Here is a 20,811-nt window from a genome sequence, read left to right on the forward strand (position 1 = left end):
CAGTGAGGGGCCGGACCAGATGATCCTGACGTTCTCTTCCAGCTTCCGGGTTGAATGGCTCATTGATGTCTGAGTATCCAACGGGTTTAGGGAAGAAGGCACAAAATTCAGGGAAGGAAGGAACTGTATCTGAATATGGTCCATTCAAGGATTTGAAGTTCAAGAACTGGGGTGGAATCATCCACCTACCCATTTGACTATCCTTCCACCCGTCCACCCATCTGTCCACCCAAGCAGCAGATGTTGTTGTAACAGTGACAAGGAATTCAATACAACATAAGATTCCCACTATGTATGGGAAGGCTTTATGGAAGAAGGAAAGAAGTGAGCATTCTAGCCTGGACCTTGGGGTTATGATACCACTACTCTACCCCTGGAATCAGGCAAAACTGATGTCAGGTCTTACATCTGCACTTAATAGCTGGGTAACTTCAGGGAGTTTATTTGATTTCTCTAAGTCTCAATTCCTCATCTGTAAAACAAGGATATCAGCAATGCCACCACCATTGGATGGTTGTGATATTGTAGTTTGGGTACTTAGGATAGAACAGGGCACATTTTCAGTACTCAGTGTTAATTGCTGGTCATTGTTGGTGTAGCTTTAATTGTCAGTATGATTAATGCATCCCCTCTCGTTGTGTTTTGTAGATTGTAAAGCTGGAGAAGAACGGCATTGGCTACCACTATATCCTTGCAAATCTGGTGAGTAGAGGACACTGCAGGCTCTCAAATGGTGGGTCTTTCTGTGTTTGGTGCCCGGCTTGCTTCTGTGGTCCCTGGCTGGAGGGAACGGCGTGGGTGGGAGGGGCACTTCCAAGCTTTGCCTTTTCCCCTTCACATCCCTGCTTGTCAAACCACAGCACACTCAAGGTGAACCTCTAAGCTTCCTTGGAAGACACCCTGCTGGTGGGCAGGCCTTCCTCAGTCATCACAATTCCAGCTTTAATTGGCTCTGCCACTTGGCGATAAGAACAAAATCACCACATCTTTGAATGATACAAAATGTTTTGACCCCACTGGTTTTGACCCTCTATTTTGACACCAGTGATAGTTTTACTGTTTATAGATATAAATGTTTAAATCATAATGATGCTAGTGCTGACAGGTCTTTAACCAGAAACAGTTTTACAGCATAAACAATATTATGTCAACTTAGTTTTCATTCCCTTTTTTATGTGGCATAGACAAGCTTTTAAAAAAATATTTTATTTTCATTTTTATGTGCTGCAGTATTTTTATTGGGTGTAATGATTTTCCATGGTATGAAGACTTGCCTCATAAAATAATTTTTTGCACATGTTAAATTTTACCCAACAACATGCACAATTATGAGTTTTCTTTTGTGACCACCGTTTTTGACAAGTCTGTTTTTCCTGCGTCATGTTTTGCTCCTCTTACTTTTTTAATCATGAAGTTTGATATTTCCAGTAGTTTTTTCCCAAAGCCAAATGTAATTTTATTTTACCTGTCTTATTTTCTAAAGAGCTAATTACATGCCATCCAGCTCATCCACTTAAAGTATACAATTCAATGGTTTTATATATATTCACAGAATTGTGAAACCATCACCACAATCTCATTTTTAAACGTTTTCATCACCCCCCCAAAAGAAACCCCTACCCATTAGCCGTGATTCCCCATCGCCCCACAAATTCCTCCAGCCTTAGGCAACCAGCAAAATCTACTTTATATCCTTATGGATTTGCGTACTCTGGATGTTACATATAAGTGGAATCATAGAATATGCGGTCCTTTGTGACTGGCTTCTTTCATTTAGCGTAATGTTTTCAAGGTTCATCCATGTTGTAGCACGAATCAGTACTGCATTCCTTTTTATTGCCAAATAACATTCCATTATATGGATGTATCCCATTTTGCTTATCCATTCATCAGTTGATGGACACTTGGGTTGTTCTCACTTTTGGACTATTATGAATAATGCTACTACAAGTTTTGTTACATTTGTTACAAGTTTTTCTCTTGAGCATAAACCTAGGAGTGAAATCACTAGGATACATGGCAACTCTATGTTTAATATTTTGAGAAACTCAAAACAGTCAAAACTGTAGTCAAAACAGTCAAAATTGTTTTCCAAAGTGGTTACATCTCCCAGCAAATTTTTTTTTGAATTTTATTTTATTTATTTTCCAGCAAATTTTAATAAATAACAAATTTTGCCATGTGCCAGTGTGAGCAATTGTCACATTTCCTTAATGATAGCTTTTTCTACAAAGTTAGCTTATTATCCTGGCCTGTCTTTATGATTTGGTGTTTCCTTTAAGATGTGATTTTTACCTTTTGTCTATAACAAATGATATCACTCAGTTTTAGCGATGTTATTTTGTGTTGATTATTCCTGTGAGTAATAGCAATTATTAATTGAACCAGAGACGGATATTTTCTACTTGCTTTTGGAACCAAGATCATTAATAGAACAAAGGCACAGGGGCTGGGTATATGTAAAGGTCAAAATGGCAGGATCTAAAACACCTTCCTAATTCTTAAGCTCTGTCTCTCTTTCTGGGTGGATCTCCAGCCTCAGATCCCTGGCTTAACCTTCTTTCCTCTTCAAAACTTCCTTGCCTTGGCTGTCCTAATACTTCAGGGTCAGGACTGGAAATAAGAAGGACTTCTTGCGATAGGTTAATTTAGACCCAGCTGTTAATAGATATATATGCTACCTTTCTCAGAGATATTTGCATTTTAAATGGCAGATGGCCGTCCAAAGATTTTTGGCGAACCAAGAGTTTCACCCTCAAAAACCATTTGGAAGGGACTTCCCTTGGAGGCCCCGTGGTTAAGAATTCGCCTTCCAATGCAGGGGGTACGCGTTTGATCCCTGGTTGGAAAGCTAAGATCCCACATGCCTCACAGCCAAAAAAACAAAACATGAAACAGAAGCAGTATTGTAACAAGTTCAATAAAGACTTTAAAAATAGTCCACATCAAAAAAAATCTTAAAAAACAAAAAACATTTGCAAGGATGAAATTTTTGACTTCATAAGGAAGAACGCTCTTGACACCCCTTGAATCCCAGATCCTTAGTCCTAGAAGGGACTTTGGAAGTCAGCTGTATCTAAGTCTCATTTGCTTATAGGGAAACATTTGCTTGTAGTCAAACCAGCAAGATGGTGTGACTTGGCCAGGGTCACACAGCAAGTCAGTGATAGAGCGAGGCCTGGCACCAGGGTTAGTGGGCAGCACCCAATGCCTTTTCCACTTCATCAGGACATCGCTCAGCACAGACCACGTGGGCACTGCTGCTTGAGAATACACAGTGCAAGGTTGGGGGCATGCATAATCACCCCTCCAGGGTAAGACAGAAATTACACATCAGTGGCCTCAAAGCCACCGAATGACCTCAGGTAATTACATCGCCAGGCTCCATCTGTTGCCAAGTGACCCCTCGGTCACAACATCACCAAGTCAGCCCTTTGGGTGTCTGTTTCCTTCTGATCTGCATTCTTTTTTTTTCCCCCTGACCTAATGAGCTCTCAAATCCTTACAACGGCCAACTAATAGGATGCAAATTGCATATAGCATCCAAATACAAAAGACTTGCATGTTCCAATAGATTAGTTGATAATTAGGCTTCAAATTACTAATTAATTCAGTCTGAAACATAGTCGAGTATGTGCTGTGTGTCTTTCTTCCCCCTTCAGAGGAATAAAGCAATTGATAAGATGACAATTTTTAGAAATTCCGCCACATAATTAGCCTGCCGCTGCATGGAACTGACCCCCTCCTTCAGAGTGTTTGTGATTAGGGTGTAATAAGAGTTAGAAACTAAGGAAGGAAGCTTTTGAAAGATTTAACAAAAAGAGGGAGCTACATTTTATTTTGCAGTTCTTTCTGTCCCTGTCAGAATGCAGGAGCTTCCAAGAAGCCAACAGCATTCTCGTAACAGAGCACTTTGGAGGGATGTTTTTCTGGCTTTGGAGGGCCGCTAGAAGAGAGGATGGAAGGAGACTGTGGGTCAGAGAGGAGAGCTTTATAACAGGGAGTCATAAAAAAAAGAACAGAAAAGCAAAGCCATGCGTTTTGTCCAGATACCATCCTCAGCTAGTATCTTTGTGATCTTGGGCAATTTTCCAGCCCTCAGTTTCCACATCAGGAATAATAGTTCCTATTCTATATGCTCATGGAGTCACTGGGGAAACCAAACATGTTGCTGAATGCCACCATGCCTTGAAAAAGTTAAAGTGTTCTGCACAGGTGAAGAATCCTAACTTCATATACTAAATCTACCCATCTGTACATATTCACATGTTGTGTCCGTATGTATACATGCATATATATGCCTGTGCATATATATGCTGATATATGTATTCATATTTTATATATGATAGGATAGATGTATATTTATATTTCCATAGCATTGGTATGTCCATAAAGTGAAATTGAGCCTTGCGGAAATTGGTGAACTCTACCATTATTTCTTAAAGAAGCCCCTGGGCCCTGGAGCCCCCTGATGAACCAAGCTCTCTTGTCTGGCTGTCAGTCCTCCTCCAAGCCCAGCACTGACTCGGTTTTCACTCCCTGCTCTGAGATTGTGATCATAGCAGACAGCTACCAGCCAGAGCGCTCCAGAGTTTTAGCTCTTTATCTCTGTGATGCATCAGCCACAAATCTTAGAACAAATTGGTGTTTCTCAAAAGGAAGATATGTGGACCTCTACAATGCGTCTGCACAGTTTAGGAAACACTGAGCCAATGGTTAAATTCTTCAGTCCACTGAGACTGCAAACATGAGTACTTACAGCATGGGACAAATGATCAGATTGTTTATATTGATGATCTGACTTTCATTGAAACAAAAAAGCACAACATTTAAAAATTCTTGTAGAGAACTAGCAGACCTCTGAGAATTTATAAAGGGTCCAGCAGACCCCAGTTTGAGAAACACTGAAGGACTGAAGATATTGGTTGTCTTTCTGTGTGGACCATATGGTGCCTCCTGCGGCACCAGTAACAATAACAGCAACTCCTTTCATTTTTACACCAAGTTATAGCTCATGTGATGTTTTTTTTTTTTTTTTTGCGGTATGCGGGTTTCCCACTGTTGTGGCTTCTCCCGTTGCGGAGCACAGGCTCCGGATGCGCAGGCTCAGCGGCTATGGCTCCCGGGCCCAGTCGCTCTGCGGCACGTAGGATCCTCCCGGACCGGGGCACGAACCCGTGTCCCCTGCATCGGCAGGCGGACCCCCAACAACTGCGCCACCAGGGAAGCCCTCATGTGATGTTTTGACATGAATCACACCACTGGGTTTTGAACCTTGCAGTACTCCTATGACATAAGCAAGGGAGAATTCCTCATCCCCACTTTATAGAAATGAGAACTGAGAATCCAAGATGTTACATGACTGATCTGCAGAGGGGGAAGGCAAGCACTCCTCAATGGAGTCTGGCTCTCAGGAATCTGGCAAAAGCCAAGTGATGTGATCATAAGAATAGGATGACCAGGCTAACCTGAGCCATTGAACTAGAATTTCTTCAACCCCTAATAAGTAACTACAACAATAATAACAATGGTGATTACTATTATTCATTGAATGACTGCTACATTCCAGACACTATGATATATACTTAAACAGTTACCTATTAAATCCTCATAATTGTCCTGGAGGTTGATAATATATCCCCATTTTTCAGATGAAGAAACTAAGGTTCAGAAAGATTAGTGAGTTTTCCAGTGACAAAGTTTATAAAGTCATGGAGCTGGGCTTCCCCTCCAGGACTACAGAACTCCAAAATCCATGTTCTTATACTGTGCCATGTGACTGCTGAGCATGGAGGAGGTGGGGACGGGTGCAAGGGGGACACAGGCTCTCGATAAGAAGGCTTCAGTTTAAATCTTGCCTACAGTTGCAGCAATAAACCTGGAGTTCAAACTCAGGCTCTCAAACTCCCATTGGGTATCTTTTCCACTGTACACTGATAGAATTTCATTATAATTATACAGTTGGCTCTCCATGTTTGTGGGTTCCATGTCCGTGGATTCAACTGACTACAGGTCAAAAATATTTGAAAAAAAAATCCAGAAAGTTCTAAAATGCAAAACTTGAATTTGCCACACAGCGGCAACTATTTACATAGCATTTATATTGTATTTCTAGCTATTGACACAGCATTTACATTTTATCAGGTATTATAAGTAATCTAGAGATGACCTACAGTATACGGGAGGATCAGAGTACGTTATATGCAAATACCATTATGCCATTTTATATAAGGGACTTGAGAATCCACAGATTTTGGTATCTGCGGGGGTTCCTTAACCAATCCCCCACGGGTACCAAGGGACAACTGTGATTTCTAGTGCACAAAGTAGCTGAGGGAAACACACGGAGGACGGGTCATCCCAGGTCTTACTGGGGGATTTGGGGACCGGGGTGGTCAGCCATTCCCGCCATGTGGAGGCAGATGACCTCCTGTGAAATGTTAGAGTTGGCAGTTCTGGTCCATGTGGCGGCTCACCCAAGCCCCCAGCTCCATGCTGCTACCTCTTTGCTGTATCAGTCTTGAGAAGAAATGCTCTTTCATCTCCTTGCTCCCCTGTGGTGGGAAAGCTGTCTCTGCCTTCTGTAAGGCCAAGCTCGGCCGCTTTTTCTGCACACGCCATCTCAATACCACCCACGGTCACGTTTGGCTCCTGTATGGTTCCTCTAGTTAGGGAGCTGGAGCAGTAGTTGGGAAGGGTGGCTCTGGGTCAGACAGACCTGAGTTTGAATTCTGGTTTTATATTTATTAGCTGTGTGATATTAGTAAAGTGACCTACCTTCTCTGAGTTTTCATCACCTCATCTGTAAAAACAAGGAATGTGGTATCATCTACCTCCTCATGGGCTACCATGTGAATTAAATGAAATAATACTTTATAAGTGCTCATAGTAATATGTGGCCCAAAATAAGCACTCAGTAAACATTAACAATGTCCACCATCATAATCATTGTCATCACCATCATCATCATCATTAGTAGTAGTGGGGAAAGAAAACACTAAATATCTGGGGACAAGATACTATCCTTGAGGTCCCTCAACCCCCTGCCAAACTCAATCTCATCCACAACTGAAACCCAATTAGGTAACACCTTCCTCCCTGTTTGTCTGTAAGCTCCTGGAAGAAGGACTATGTCTGCCTTTCTCACTGATGAATTCCCAGTTCACCAGGCAAAGTGACTTGCATGTAACGGTGTTCTTTAAAAAGTCACTGAATGAATGAATGAGTGAGTGAAATGACTTCTCAGGAAATAAACAATGTTGGTACCCACTTATTACATACACATAAAGGCAAAGTCCCTGTGTCTATGCTAAAAGAAGCAGAGATCAGGGCTCGTGGGACTATGAATACAGCTAAGAGTATGCAAATGAGTAGGTAGAGATGGGCCTCAGAGGGCATCTAGTCCACTTCCCATAAAAGGCCAGAATCTCCTCTACAACATCCCCAACAGAAACCCATCCAGCTGGTTCCTGCTTGAATAATACCCAGTGATAAGGAATAGTGTGTTAGGAACCGCCTACCCTGCTTGTTCTTGGTGTTTGCTCCTTCAGCCTGGACGACCCCCTGTCCCCGCCCCTCCCCATGCCTTCCCACAGGACAGGTTCTAACAGCCAAATGAACGTCAGAGATGAACCAAGCATGTCTGTGTGCCTTCCACTGCACTGGGCTCATCCCAGAAGCACTAAGAAGCATGCGGTTTTACTTTTGTCCTGGAAGCAACTTGGCTTTGTCTTCCAGTTCAATTGGAACACGTAAATAAATTTTTAAAAGGATGCCAGAGAAAAATCTTGTGTGAAAAAAGTAATGCAAGCCCCATAAACTTCCACCCCAACTGCCAGAGCCTGGCGGTCAGAGGCTCGAGAGGCCCCCGGAGGCTACAGGTTTCTGGGAAGGATCATGACAGTGCATCCACGCAGCCAGTAGTCCTATGAAGAGTGTGCCTTTGCGCTGGCTTGAAGAATCCCAAAGAACCCGAGTTGAAGGGTCCCCAGGGGCTCGTCTCACCCAACCCCTCCCGCATTTTGTAAAAGAGGCACTTAAGACCCAGAGAAGGGACATAACCTGTTTGAAGTCGCTCGGAAGTTGAACAGGAGAGCTGGGCTGGGATTTGGAGCAATTGTTTGTTCTGTTCTTTGCGGCTTCTTTTACCCCACTGCTGCCTCTCAGTTTCCTCTGTGTGTGTGTGTGTGTAAGAGAAAGAAACATATAGAAATAGGAGAGAGAGAGAGGTTGATAAGCACTCCCTCCCCACTCCCCCTGCCCCTCTCAGAGTCACCCCTCACTGATGGAGTCCATCCCAGTGTCCTCTTCTCCCTCCCACACAGCCTTCCCTCTCTCCCTCGGCTTCACCTCACTCTTCTGTAGCAGTGAGAACACACGGCTTACTTTAGGATCACCAGAGCTTACACTGCAGAGAGCTTCTGGAAGGGAAGAGGAAATGGATGGGTAGAAAATCAAGTCCCAGACCCCAAAGGATGCTCACTTCCTACGACGTCCAAGCATCCCATCAGGCAAGGGCAAGGCTGAGTATATGTTACTCTTTGCAGTCACATCCCATGCTCTAGAATAATCCATTCTAGAGAACTGAGAGTTTCTGCATCCGTCCAAGAGAGGTGAGATTATATTTTACAAGAGAGGAAAAGGATGTCTAAGTTGCTGAAGAAAGTTTTCCAAGGTCATGTGGCTAAAACTGGAATTTGAACTCAAACCTCTCTAATTCCAAAGATTAGGTTTGTTGACCATTGGGCAACACTGCCCAAATCAAAGAAACCTTGGTGACTCTCAGGCCTGGTATTATAACTGAGAAAGCTCAGAAATAAACTCTTTTTCTTCTGAAACTGCCTGGGTTTGAATTTTCGCTCAGTCACCTACTAGCCGTGTGACCTTGGGCAAGTCATCTCACCTCTCTGTACCTCAGTTTCCTCATCTGTAGGTGGGAATATTAATGCATACCTCACAAGATAAAGTGAGTTAATTTACATCAAGTTTTACAACAGTGAGTGCAGCAGAAGCCTGGGGTCTCATCCCAACTCTGCCACTGACTCATTATCCTTTGCAAAAAAAAAAATTCTATTTTTTTGAGGGTCTCAATTTGTTCCAGATTTGTTCAAGGGTTTTCAAAAGGACTAAATGATCAAAAGGACCTTTCCAGATGTGCAATTTACAGTTCTGGTTTTCCTGCCTTTCTCTGTGGTCCAGAGGTGCCAAAACAAAATTCTCGAAGCACATTGGCTCCCTTCACTCTAAGGGAGAAGCCACTCCATTCATCTCAAGCACTGGGTGTTTGCATCCTTTGCCCTTGCCAGCCATGCACACCTTGGCTGATTTGGAAAGGCCCTTTCCATGCTCAGTCAGTGGGTTATTTCAGATATACAAGCCAGCAGCTGCAGTTGCTCTTCCAGAGCATGGAACCCCCTTGCCACTACCAGCTCAGAAGCAGGAGGGACAGACCCCTTAAGTACCTATTTTGGCAGGAGATTGGGGTAATATGTAACTAGAAAGGTTCAGTCCTCACTTCCTTACTTGTCCCTTTTTTTAAGACAGAAAAGCAAACAGACTCTAGAGTGCTCTAGGTGAGTACTTATTATGTACCAGGCACTGTCCTAAGAATTTGATAACGACTAATACAGTTAATCCCTATGAGATAGCTGCTATAATGATTCTTATTTTGCAGTAAAGGATGCCAAGGCACAGAAAGGTTGAGTAGCTTGCCTGAAGTCACACAGCTAGGTGGTGGCAGAGCTGAGATTTGAATCCAGGTTGATGTGTACACACATTTCCTCTGATTCACCGCCCTCTGTCACTCTGATTCAGAATCTCCGAGCATGTGTGCTTTCCAATTAGAGAGTTCTTCCCTGCACTCTTCACCCAGCCAAAGCCTCCTCTTCTTTCAGCTTCCCTGCTTCCACTGGGAGCCTTCCCTGAGTTCCAGGTTCAGGTTTGGTTCTACCTACTTTGCTCTACAGTTATGTGGGTAATATGGACCTTTCTCACTAAACCTTAAGTAACTTGAAAACAAGGACCAAACCTATCTTATTCTCTGCTGCATCCCTTTGTCCAGTATGTACTTGGCAATGTTAGATCCTCACAGGTGAATGAGTGAATGAATGAATGAATAGCAAGAATATTCCTTTCCCCATTCCTAGTAGGTTTCAAATTTATCATACATTTGGACTTTCATTCATTCTTCACCAAGCATTCATTGGGTGCCTGCTCTATGGAGCCCCTGAGAATGTTTAAGCTGGCATTTCATCAAAGGTGGGCTTGCTATAGTCTTTGCCTGAGCCTCACTGGACAGGAAGGTTTGGATCAGGTGAAAGGAAGGTATTGCTGGTTTCAAGTCTGCCAGGAACTCCAGCCATACAAGCCCACCCCACCCCTACCCTCTGGCTCTTGTTCTGAAGTGGCCGTGGCCAGGTGTTACCCATGACTGCAGCCAATTAGAAGAGAGTTAAGATGAAGGGAGGTTCTGAAAGACCAACCAACCCCAGGCCAGATACTGCACTTCTTTCTTCATGCATTGACAGCCCAATCTGGGGGCCCCTGACCTTCTGCCACAAAATGCCAGCATGTTATCCTAAACCCACAGACTGAGAGAATTTGGTTTGTGAGATCCCAACTACCTTTTAAAATAATCTGTCAGCAGTGGACTTGTGTTCGGGGGATAGGTCTGTTTGCGTGTTTGCTGATATCCAAGCGTACAGGTACCTGCCTCCCTGGTTTCAAATGTACTTGGCCAAGAGTTAACACTAGTGGTTTTTTCCCAAATCGAATGGTGTTTTAGCTGCTTTAAGCACAGCTGCAATGTCTTATTGACTTGGCAGGAACCAGATAAGCCTATGTTATGAGGGATTATATAGGGTAAGGACGCATTCAAGTTTCGGTCGGTTAAAGTGGCTAGAATAGGAAAATCTGAAGACCTTATGCAGAGACATGGTTATTTGAGGACACAACAAAGTCCTCACCCCAGGAATATTCCATGAATTCGTGTACATCCATATTCATGCGCACGCACCTGTGTGATCACAGAATTGTAGATCAAAGCTGGAAAAGCCCTTAAGAGAGAAATCGACTGGCTCAGAAGTTTCCAAACTTTTTCGTTTAAAGCTCTAGTTTCAAATGGAATCTTGGGGAGAACCCCAGTATGTAAAACAGATAAAAAGCAGAGCTGCTTTGGTGGAAGAGGGAGGGTGGGAATCCAGAATGTCATCCTTCTGCCCTCCCACTAATTCAACTTGGTAGCCTCTGAAATGCCTACAGCCTGGGACAACAGTTTGAAAGATCATTGATCTAGCCAATGCCCTCATTTTGCAGATCAATAGTCTAGTGCCTGGAGAAGGTGAGAACACTACCCTAGGGTAGACAGCTCATGAAGTTCAAAGACAGGACAGAACTTATGCGGTTGTCCCTAAAATTATTCTCCTGACACTACTTATTTATGACCCAGTTCAGAATATACTACACACACAGAAACAGTCAATAACAAGACCTCTTTGGTCCACAAGATGAAAGCTGAGAGACTGACAGGTGACAGGATGGAAACTTACAAGAAAACCATGAAAAGGGTGAGTGAAGACATTCGTTGTATATGTTTCACCCCTTGGTGTCAATTAAGCAGTCAGCCTGCTCCAGGTACTGGGCTGTGGATACCGTGGGGACCGAGGTTCCTGCTCTCTAGGGTCACACGGTCTTCTAGGTCTAAAGGAGATGAGAAGCAAGGCTGCAGTCAGAGAGAAAGCTGGGAAAGACCCCAAGAGAGAGAGAAATAAAGAGCTTTGTGGTTCACATCCCAATGACCAGCATCCATTAAAGGAGCTGAAGACTAACACCTGGGTCTCCTAGAAACCTGCTAATTCCTTCTTAGTATAAAGATGCAGACCATTGCAAGGGCTTCGTTGCAGGACAGAAGATAAATGAATCAGACTGATGGGACTAACGTTGAGGGGGCAGAATGTACAATGGCTAGAAAAGAAGCCCAGAGTCTTGTCACTTGCTATGACTACGGTCTCTGCCCCTCACTTTCTATGTTATGTTAGGCAGAAGCTACTCCATTCATTTAAGACTCAGTTTCCTAATTTGCAATGTGGGAATGATAAAAGTACCTGCTTCACAGGACTGTCGCCAGGATTAAATGAGATCATACAAATAAAGCTCTCAGCACAGTGTCTACTACTACACAGTACAGGTCTGATACACGTTAGGCACGGTGGTTATTATTGTCACTATTATTTTAGCCAAAGTCTGCATCCCATGACTTCTGTCCATTGGTTGGTGCTGGCCTGCCTTCCAGAATGTTAGAGAACAAATCTTCTACCTCTTTCCCACGACAGCCCTTCTGGGATTCAAATACATCCTTCACTTCCCTTCTTAGTCTTCCATTATTTTCAGGTTGAACATCCCCACTTTTTTCAAGCATTTCTAATGGAACCAGACTTTTCAAACTGTACTTCCCTATAACTATCCTCTCTATGGAGCTGTCATCTAAGAATTTATCTGACAATTTGGGGAAACTTGCCACATTCAACTTGTGCCATTCAGAGTATAAAGTGCAAGTTCTTCAATTTGTTCTAACTTACCTCTTCTAGATCTCAAGGGGAGGAGATGGAGGGAGCGCTCTCTCCGGCATCCCAGGTCTTGTTAAAAAACCTTCTCCTTGGCCCCTTAACGGTGTCCGCCCAAGCAGGACGATGAGGGCTGAATAGCTTGTATGTGACCTCTGGAAAGAACCCCAGAGAAAAAGGAAATCTGGCTTTGAAGATAAAGCTTTTTATCCTTTGAAAGCCGCGTTCCTATACACCTGCCTCCTGTTGGCTCAGGTGTCTTGCCTGACCCAGTGCCTGGTTTCAAAGCAGTTGTAACAACACCTAACCTCTTTTGACCCAGTGATAATGATGATGGTGAATGTGATGATAATAACATTCATAATCACTGATGATTATAATAACATTCATTAAGCACTTACTATGTGCCAGACACAGCTCTAAGTGCTTTATGTATTTTTTTTTAAATCTTGCTCCAGTTCTATGATGTAGGTGCTATTATATCCGCATTTTGAAGACCAGAGAGCTAAGACTCAGAGAGGTTAAATAACCAGTAAGCACACATAATCAGGTTCTTTTGTTTCCAGGCACACATGATAATTAACAGTCATAATGATAACTCAGAGCTTCCTCATGATCCTCAAAGCGTTTTCTAAATCTTTACAGCAACGTGAAAGCATGTCTAATGTAATTATACTGTTAAACATCTCTTTAGGATATTATAATTATTTGAAAAGGCTTTTCATTCTAATCCTTCGAAAATTATCATTGAGATATGAGAGATGGAATGACTATATTAACCAGTTTAATTAATTGAGCACTTTTTCCCCCAGTCATTCTATTTAAATGACTGGTCAGCATTGCATTGCCTTCTACGATGAGTACATAGGGAATACATATCCTAATCCCAGCTACCCCTCTAGTCAGCCTACAACTCGAGGCCACTAGTCTCCTCTCTGGACAACGACGGGTTTGACCTGATAGCCAACATCTTTGCTTCAGGCGTCCGTAAACCTAAACTATGGCCCGTGGGTCAAATCCAACTGCTACCTGATTTTGTCTGGCTCATGAGCTAAGAATGGTTTTACATTTTTTAATTATTAGAAAAATGAAAAGTGATACTTCATGACGTGTGAAAATTATGGGAAATTCAAGTCTCAGTGGACACAGCCATGCTCATTCATTTTCTACTGTCCAGGACGGCTTTCGTGCCGTAATAGCAACACTGAATAGTTACGACAGAAACCACATGGCCCACCAGCCTAAAAAATTCACAGTATGACCCTTTATCAAGAAAAATTTGCTGACTCCTGGTATAAATGTGGGGTAGGTGGGCACTAACAGACTTCGTATAAATCAGAGGCTTGAGAAACATCTAACCAATCTCTAACCACCATCATGGTGTCAAGGAGAGAAACCTACTGTGCTCTCCCACAGACGTTGCTTTAAGACAGAAAGCTGTATTGGAAGGCCCCTCTTTGGCAGAGCGAGACACCTGTTCCAGGCTATTAACTGTCAGCCACACTGTCTGAGCTTCTCTGTCCCTCTGTCTGGGGCAATATGGAAATGCCATCCTAAAGCTAGCCTCCTACGTTCCTCCACTGGCAAAGCAGTGTAACACAGACAAAGAAGACAGATTTGATGGCTGGACCACAGCTGGATTCCTTGCTTGCTGGGTGACCTCAAGGGAGTTTCCAAAGGTCTCTGAACCACAGCTCCTCACACATAAAATTGGGACAGATACTCACTCATGTATGCAAATGAGCACCCGGTGCCTACTGTGCATGTTCACCTCTCAGGGTTGTCTGGGGGGATTAAATAGGATTACGTATATAAAGCATTTAATAGAATGTCTGGCTCAGGATAAGAGCTTGGGAAATGTTTAATAAATCCAAGGGTGACTTTTGACTGATTATTTCATTTTTCAGTTTTAAACGACAACTTCATAATTCTCAAAAGGCTGTATAGACGAAGTTATATAATGCATAAGAAGGGACAGCTTTGCCATTGTTGTCATTTCTGTTATCCTGAGGAGCAATGCTTCCGAAGCTGCATTTCAGTAGAGCATTTAACAGCGCCAGTGTTCTTTAATTCCAGGCCAAGAGACAACCAATTAGGCAGGGCTCCCTTAACAGACCCTATCAAAGAGTCAACCAATGCCAGGACTTCTCTTCCCTGTTCTGCCACTGCCACTCCCTCCCACACTTTCCAGGGACTTAACAGATGAGTTTGACCCAACAACATATATCAAAATTATCTGAGGATCTATTTTTATTTTTTAACAGTGCTAAAAAGAAAACATATTCACGTGGTAAAAAAGAAAAAAATTATTCCCTCACTTTGTGTCTTTTACCTAACAGCACAGATAGGAGCTTATTTTATCATTCTTTGTCCCTTCCTTCTCAGGGGAGCTAAGGAGTTCAGTTAGAGGTCCCATCAGTTTGATTAGATATACCTTGAGATTTGGTTCCAGTAACCTTGTAGTCAGACACTCTGGTGATGGAGTTGAGTGGCATTTATGTTTGAATAAACTCTGCCATTTCCTATGGCCCCCATTACATTGATGTGGGCAGTCAATACAAAATGCCCGGGAGCTTGTTACAGATTTTCAAGCGACAGAATTTGACTGCAGGAGGTTGCTTTCATTTTATTCTCTCAATAGTTACTTTATGAACAAGATGTTCTTTTTAAGATCTCTAAAAATTATGGGAAGTCTCTCAACTGTGCATTAGCTTTTAACCAGGGGTAGGATGGTTGTACTCTTAGGTAGTAGAACGTCTTTGAATGCCTATTGGGTACGAGAACCTAATTCTGATTTCATCTGTACTAAAAGCTTGCTAGAAACTGTGCAATTCAGTAGACCCCTGTGAATGTCTGTAAACTGTAGCTATGGGAAAAGTTAATCATAAAATATATTTCCAACATGAGCTTCTCTTTTCAAACAATTAAAATCATCCACCGGCATTTACTGCCTGGTGATCACACTTCCCCTTAGCTAATAAGCATTCTTGCTTGAGGAAAGTCTTTGGCGTTTATTCGTTCACCCAACAAATACGTATTGAGCACCTACTCTGTGCCAGGCATTGTTCTAGGTGCTAGGTTCTAGTATACATCCGTGAACAAGACAGAAAAGGTCCCTGCCCTCATGGAGCTGACATTCCAACCCAAGGAGAGAGGACAAGGGAATAAATGAGCAAACGAGATCATCTCAAATGGTGATAAACAGAACACTGAGAAGGAACTGACTGGACTGGGTGTTGGGGGTGACTTGACCGGGTTCTACTAGAAATAGGTCTTAAGACAGCAATTCAAGTACAAGCAGCTTCTTTGGACGTGAATCCCAGAAACAACAGCAGGGAATCAGGGATGTGAAGTAGGGAAGGGACAGCAGGCATCTGATAAAAGTGCATAACCAAGACAGTTACCCCTCAGGGCTACGGAGCTCCATCCTTTAGGGAAGCTCTAGACCTGGGTATAGAGCATGCCTCAGGGTTACCCCACCCAGGGAAGAGGATTCTGGAGTATTTATCTACGAACTCCCCATCTGTCAATGGTTGAGAGCTGCTCTGGGTGAATGAAATCCCCGATACGTCTGGCTTACCCTGCACGCAGGTGAAGTAACAGGTATTTGTAGTTAGTATATAAAGCGGAATATCAGTGTCTAAGGGCTGGGGGAGTGGAAATCAGCAGGGCATCAACAGCATCCACCACAGGGCAAGAATTGAATCTTACATAAGGGGTCAGGAAAGAGCTGTCTGAAGACAGTGCATTTTAGCTGAGATCCAAAAATACGGGCAGGAGTCAGCCAGGGAAAGCTCACTTCCAGGCAGAGAGAACAGCTAGGCAAGGGCTCGGGGCGGAACTGAGCTTCGTGTGTTTATAAAATAGAAATAATAAAGAAACGCAGAACTTTAGAGGCATGGGGCGGGTGGGATGTCTTTGAGTCATGAAGTCACTGATGACTAGATCTTTTAGGTAAGGAAACTGGATCAAGTCAGTGAGAAATGAAGAGACCCGGGCAGAGCTGGGGCCAGCGCTCCGGGCTCTCAGCTGCCAGTCCTTGGCTCTCCCCAACCTCCATCCACCAAACTGCTTCCCCTGCTCGTTCCCCCATTTCACCCCCAGGGGTCTGGCAGTTTCTCCAAGCTGTGGAGCTCAGACAGCAATGACTTTATGATCCCTGCTCAAACTCCTCCAGTGGGCCGCCAATTATACCTTAAAAAGAAACCCAGGGGATCACAACGCTTTATGTGATCCAGCCCTGGGCTGCCGACTGCATTTCCCGCCCTCTCTCTCACTCACTCACCGTGCTACAGTCACACCAGCCTTCTAACGTTTTCTGGAACATGCCAAACATCCTCCGACCTCTGAGCCAGAATGCTCTCCCCCAGATTTCCCCAGAGCTCACTCACACGGCTTCACTTCACTCAGGTGCCTGTGCTGACACCACCATCTCAGGGAGGCTCAAACGGATCGTGACTCCAGGGCGTGGCACTGCCCTCCCCTCCCCCACCTCTTTCCCCACTTCATCTTCCTTCAGAGGACTCACAGCTACAGCAGAGTGTGCTCTGCTGGACTGTGCTCTAGACGCTGTGCTACATATTTACTTTTCTTTAACTGAAGTACAGCTGATGTATAATACTCCATGTTATAGGTGTACAATACAGTGATTCACAACTTTTAAAGGTTATTCTCCATTTATAGGTCTTATAAAATATTTGCTCTGTTCCCCGTGTTGTACAATATATCCTTGCAGCTTATTTTATACCTAACAGTTTGTTTGTTTATGGTCTCTGTTTCCCACTAGAAAGTAAGCTTTGTAAGAGAAGGAAGTTGTTTCTCTCACTATTAGAAGAGTACACTGCAGGTTCTCAGATATGTTCGTTGAATGACAAGTGAGCAAGTGAGCGAAGACCTACAGAAGACCTTAGTTCTGGTCCCCTCTCTGCTACTAAATCAATGAATGACTCTGTGAAGACGATTCTCCCACTCTGGTCTCAATTTCTTTATCTGACAAATAAACATATAATTTCTACCTTATAAAGCCATAAAGTGAAATGCGGCCGTAGATCTGGAAGTATTGTACACTATGGAATATATTATAGAAATACAAGGTTTCCTTTCTAAATTGAAGGCTTCCTGAGTTTCAATGAACTTTACCAAATGGGGAGGAAAGTTTTTCCCAATAACAAATGCTTTGCAGATATGAAAACTGATCAGGACTCACTGGCTAGAGAAGACCTCGGCTGCGGCCCAGGAAAGAGCACAGGGGGAGGGGTAATCAGCATGCAGCCTCTTCTAGACACGCTGGTGACACTGGGGAGCCCTCAGGCGCCTGCCCCCAACGGACTTCAGATTCCTCTCCTCTCACAAGGGTGGAGAGTGGTGATGGTAGAGGAAAAACCTCCCCCTCTTTTGTTTTTCATTCTATTGCATATCTGTGTCGTCACAGTAATCTCAGCCACCATTTACTGATCACGTGGATCATCGCACTGCTTTTTCTCCCCCGCCTCCTAACCTCCATTATTCGTACGAGAAAACATCAGGGAACTTGGTCCAAGGTAGTAACTCACAGCTGGGAGCAGCAGAGCCCAACCTTCAACCCAGGCATGGCTGGCTCCTGAGCAAGGGCTCTTAACCACTGTGCTAACTCTGTGCACAAACTAAGTGACAACAGAATTCAGAAGGGAGGGAGACACAACTGTCTCTCCATTAAGTCGGTTTCACCTTAAGTAGGAACTGGGTGGAAAAGGCTGTGATTCTGTAACATGGTTAAATGGATGGACCCAGGCAACATATTCTGACTTCTTTCCCTTCCTCTCCACCCAGGGTTTCATGGACATTGACTTAAACAAATTCAAGGAGAGTGGAGCAAACGTAACAGGTTTCCAGTTGGTGAACTACACAGACACCATCCCGGCCAGGATCATGCAGCAGTGGAAAAACAGTGATGCTCGGGACCACACCCGGGTGGACTGGAAGAGACCTAAGGTAAGAGGATGGGCGGCAGGCAGCAAAGGACCAACCTGGTCCCTGTGCCTGCCCTAGATTCCTAGATAGTGTTAGCCTTTCGATAAGGACGGACTTCCTAAGAGGAACAAGTTAAAAAGTGTATCCGTAAAGACTGAGGGTATGGACAATCCAGAATGACAATGGTTTTAACAAGCTAAATATTTTGATTTTCTTTCATATAAACAGAATTCAGGAGTCAGCAACCCAGGGCTTGTGTAATGGCTTCACAATCATCAAACACTGAGGCTTGTTCTATCTTCTTGTTCTGCTATCCTCAGCATATGGCTGCTACCTTATAGCCCCAAATGGCTGCAGAGGCTCCAACAATTACCTCACTATTCTACCCAGCAGGAAGGGAAAAGGAAAATAAAAACCCAAACTGCTTCCTATAAGAAGTCTTTCCAGAAGTCACACACAGATCTTCCCTTTACATTCTATTGGCCACATCTTAGAAACCCACCCCGGCTACCTACGGGGGAAGCTGGAAAGTGATGTCTCTACTCTGGGCAGGACCACCATGTTGCACAGCTCCAGGGGGATGCATTTATTTCTTCATGGATTGAGCCGCCTAGATTTGTGCAGAGAGCTGGCCCTTTTTCTAATCAGCCACATACCTAGCTAAAAATCAAGGAAATTTAACTAAGCAATAACCAGCACATCTCCTTCTCAGAGAGTCTACTACCTATTATCACGCAGACTACCTGTCTCTCACTCCCCAGCAAGGCAGCTTTAAATCCTGCAGCCAACATCTATATTGTTTGCTATTTGATAATGGCTTAGAATAAGGATAGGGGATAATTTTTCTTTCCCACATCAAATCCAACAGTTTGGCAATGGCTGTGTGAAACACTGTGCTGAGAAGGATTCTGAGGCTAAATTTGTTTATCCAGGGCAAACTGTGGATCCTTGGCAACTTTCTCTTGCCACTTGTCAATTTCTTTTTGCGAATGGCAGGCCACTTAAGCGAGATGCTTCTCATCCCACTTTTGCTCAAACTGAGTTAGCAATTCAGAAATAAAAACTTATTTCAATATGAGCTTAAGCAAGAAAAATCACAAATGTGCTTTAAAGCAATGAGCAAACCACACAGCAGTTAATTCATTAATATGCGAAAAGCCCACCCAATTTCCAAAAGATTGGAGCTGATTATAAAAATAACAAAATATAAGGTATACACTTTTAAAATAGCAAGAGAATCAAAGTTAAGAACTGGAAAAATACATATACGTTCATTCTACAACTCTACTGTGAACTCAGAATGTGCCAGAGAACATGCTAGACATCGAGGACAAAGTAATGAGGACAGACATGAGTTCCAGCGCCAGGAAATGTTGTTCTGGATTGTTATCCCGCTTTTGTTTCAACATTTTCACCCGCTTTCAGGCGAGAGGGGGATAAAATTGAGGGTTAGCATGAAGAAGCACAAGGGGAAAGTTTGCAGAATGTAAACCTGCCACTTGAGTGAACCACATGTGGAAATAATTTTGAGTTGACCCTTCTTGGATTATTCTTTTACTGTCACCAGGGATGGTGGAGTAAACTGTTCCTCTTGGCCCCCAACTGATGACTATACCACAGAGAGCACCAAGTGGTTTTCCATGGACTGTATCAGACAGATACAGATGTGTTGTATTTAGTCTATGCATTCTTTTTCCAGTTGAACCAACATTTTCAAATGGCAAGATGGAACACAAAATTCTAAAGTTCTCTTCTAACATCGCAACCTGCAGTAATACTGAACTCACAATCCAGGAGGGCAATATTGGCTAGAGAGGTGGAGCAGCAGCCCCCATCTAAGAGGCAGGCACTTCCCGGCTCACGGCTGCTCCCCTCCTCCCCCCACTCCCCATCCCTGGCCGACTGCAGGCATCCTCACCACCGGGAAGCTCGTTCCCAGATACAGCTCCCACCTGCCTCCCTGTCAGCGAGCTCTGACACCTAACTGTCTCTGTTCCTCCCACTAGTACACCTCTGCGCTCACCTACGACGGGGTGAAGGTGATGGCTGAGGCTTTCCAGAGCCTGCGGAGGCAGAGAATCGATATCTCTCGCCGGGGGAATGCTGGGGACTGCCTGGCTAACCCAGCTGTGCCCTGGGGCCAGGGCATCGACATCCAGAGAGCTCTGCAGCAGGTGAGGCTGGCAATGGCTGCCCCATCTTATGGGAACCTCACAGGGGATTTCAGCATCAGTTTCAGGTGGGACGTAGCTATTTAAAAGAAAAGGGAGAGCACGCCTAAGTTTGGACTGCCGCTGCATTG

The 20,811-nt window shown here is 43.9% G+C and overlaps 1 protein-coding gene and 1 long non-coding RNA gene across 5 annotated transcripts in view; one reads left to right on the forward strand and one right to left on the reverse strand.

The window, feature by feature from the left end:
* Nucleotides 1–20,811, forward strand: part of GRIA1 (glutamate ionotropic receptor AMPA type subunit 1) — a 308,859-nt gene that overhangs the window by 176,379 nt on the left and 111,669 nt on the right. For 3 of the 4 annotated variants that reach the window (XM_079915349.1, XM_079915348.1, XM_079915351.1), the window contains 3 exons: nt 649–702; nt 18,369–18,530; nt 20,516–20,683. In XM_079915349.1, the coding sequence (XP_079771475.1) occupies nt 649–702; nt 18,369–18,530; nt 20,516–20,683 (384 nt within the window). The remainder of the gene's footprint in view (nt 1–648; nt 703–18,368; nt 18,531–20,515; nt 20,684–20,811) is intronic. The other variant, XM_079915350.1, reaches the window with a different exon arrangement.
* LOC307183187 overlaps nt 1–20,811 on the reverse strand; it is a 222,933-nt gene that overhangs the window by 5,020 nt on the left and 197,102 nt on the right. The window lies entirely within an intron of this gene.

This window comes from Stenella coeruleoalba (assembly GCF_951394435.1).
Source record: "Stenella coeruleoalba genome assembly, chromosome: 3".
NCBI classification, from domain to species: Eukaryota; Metazoa; Chordata; class Mammalia; order Artiodactyla; family Delphinidae; genus Stenella; species Stenella coeruleoalba.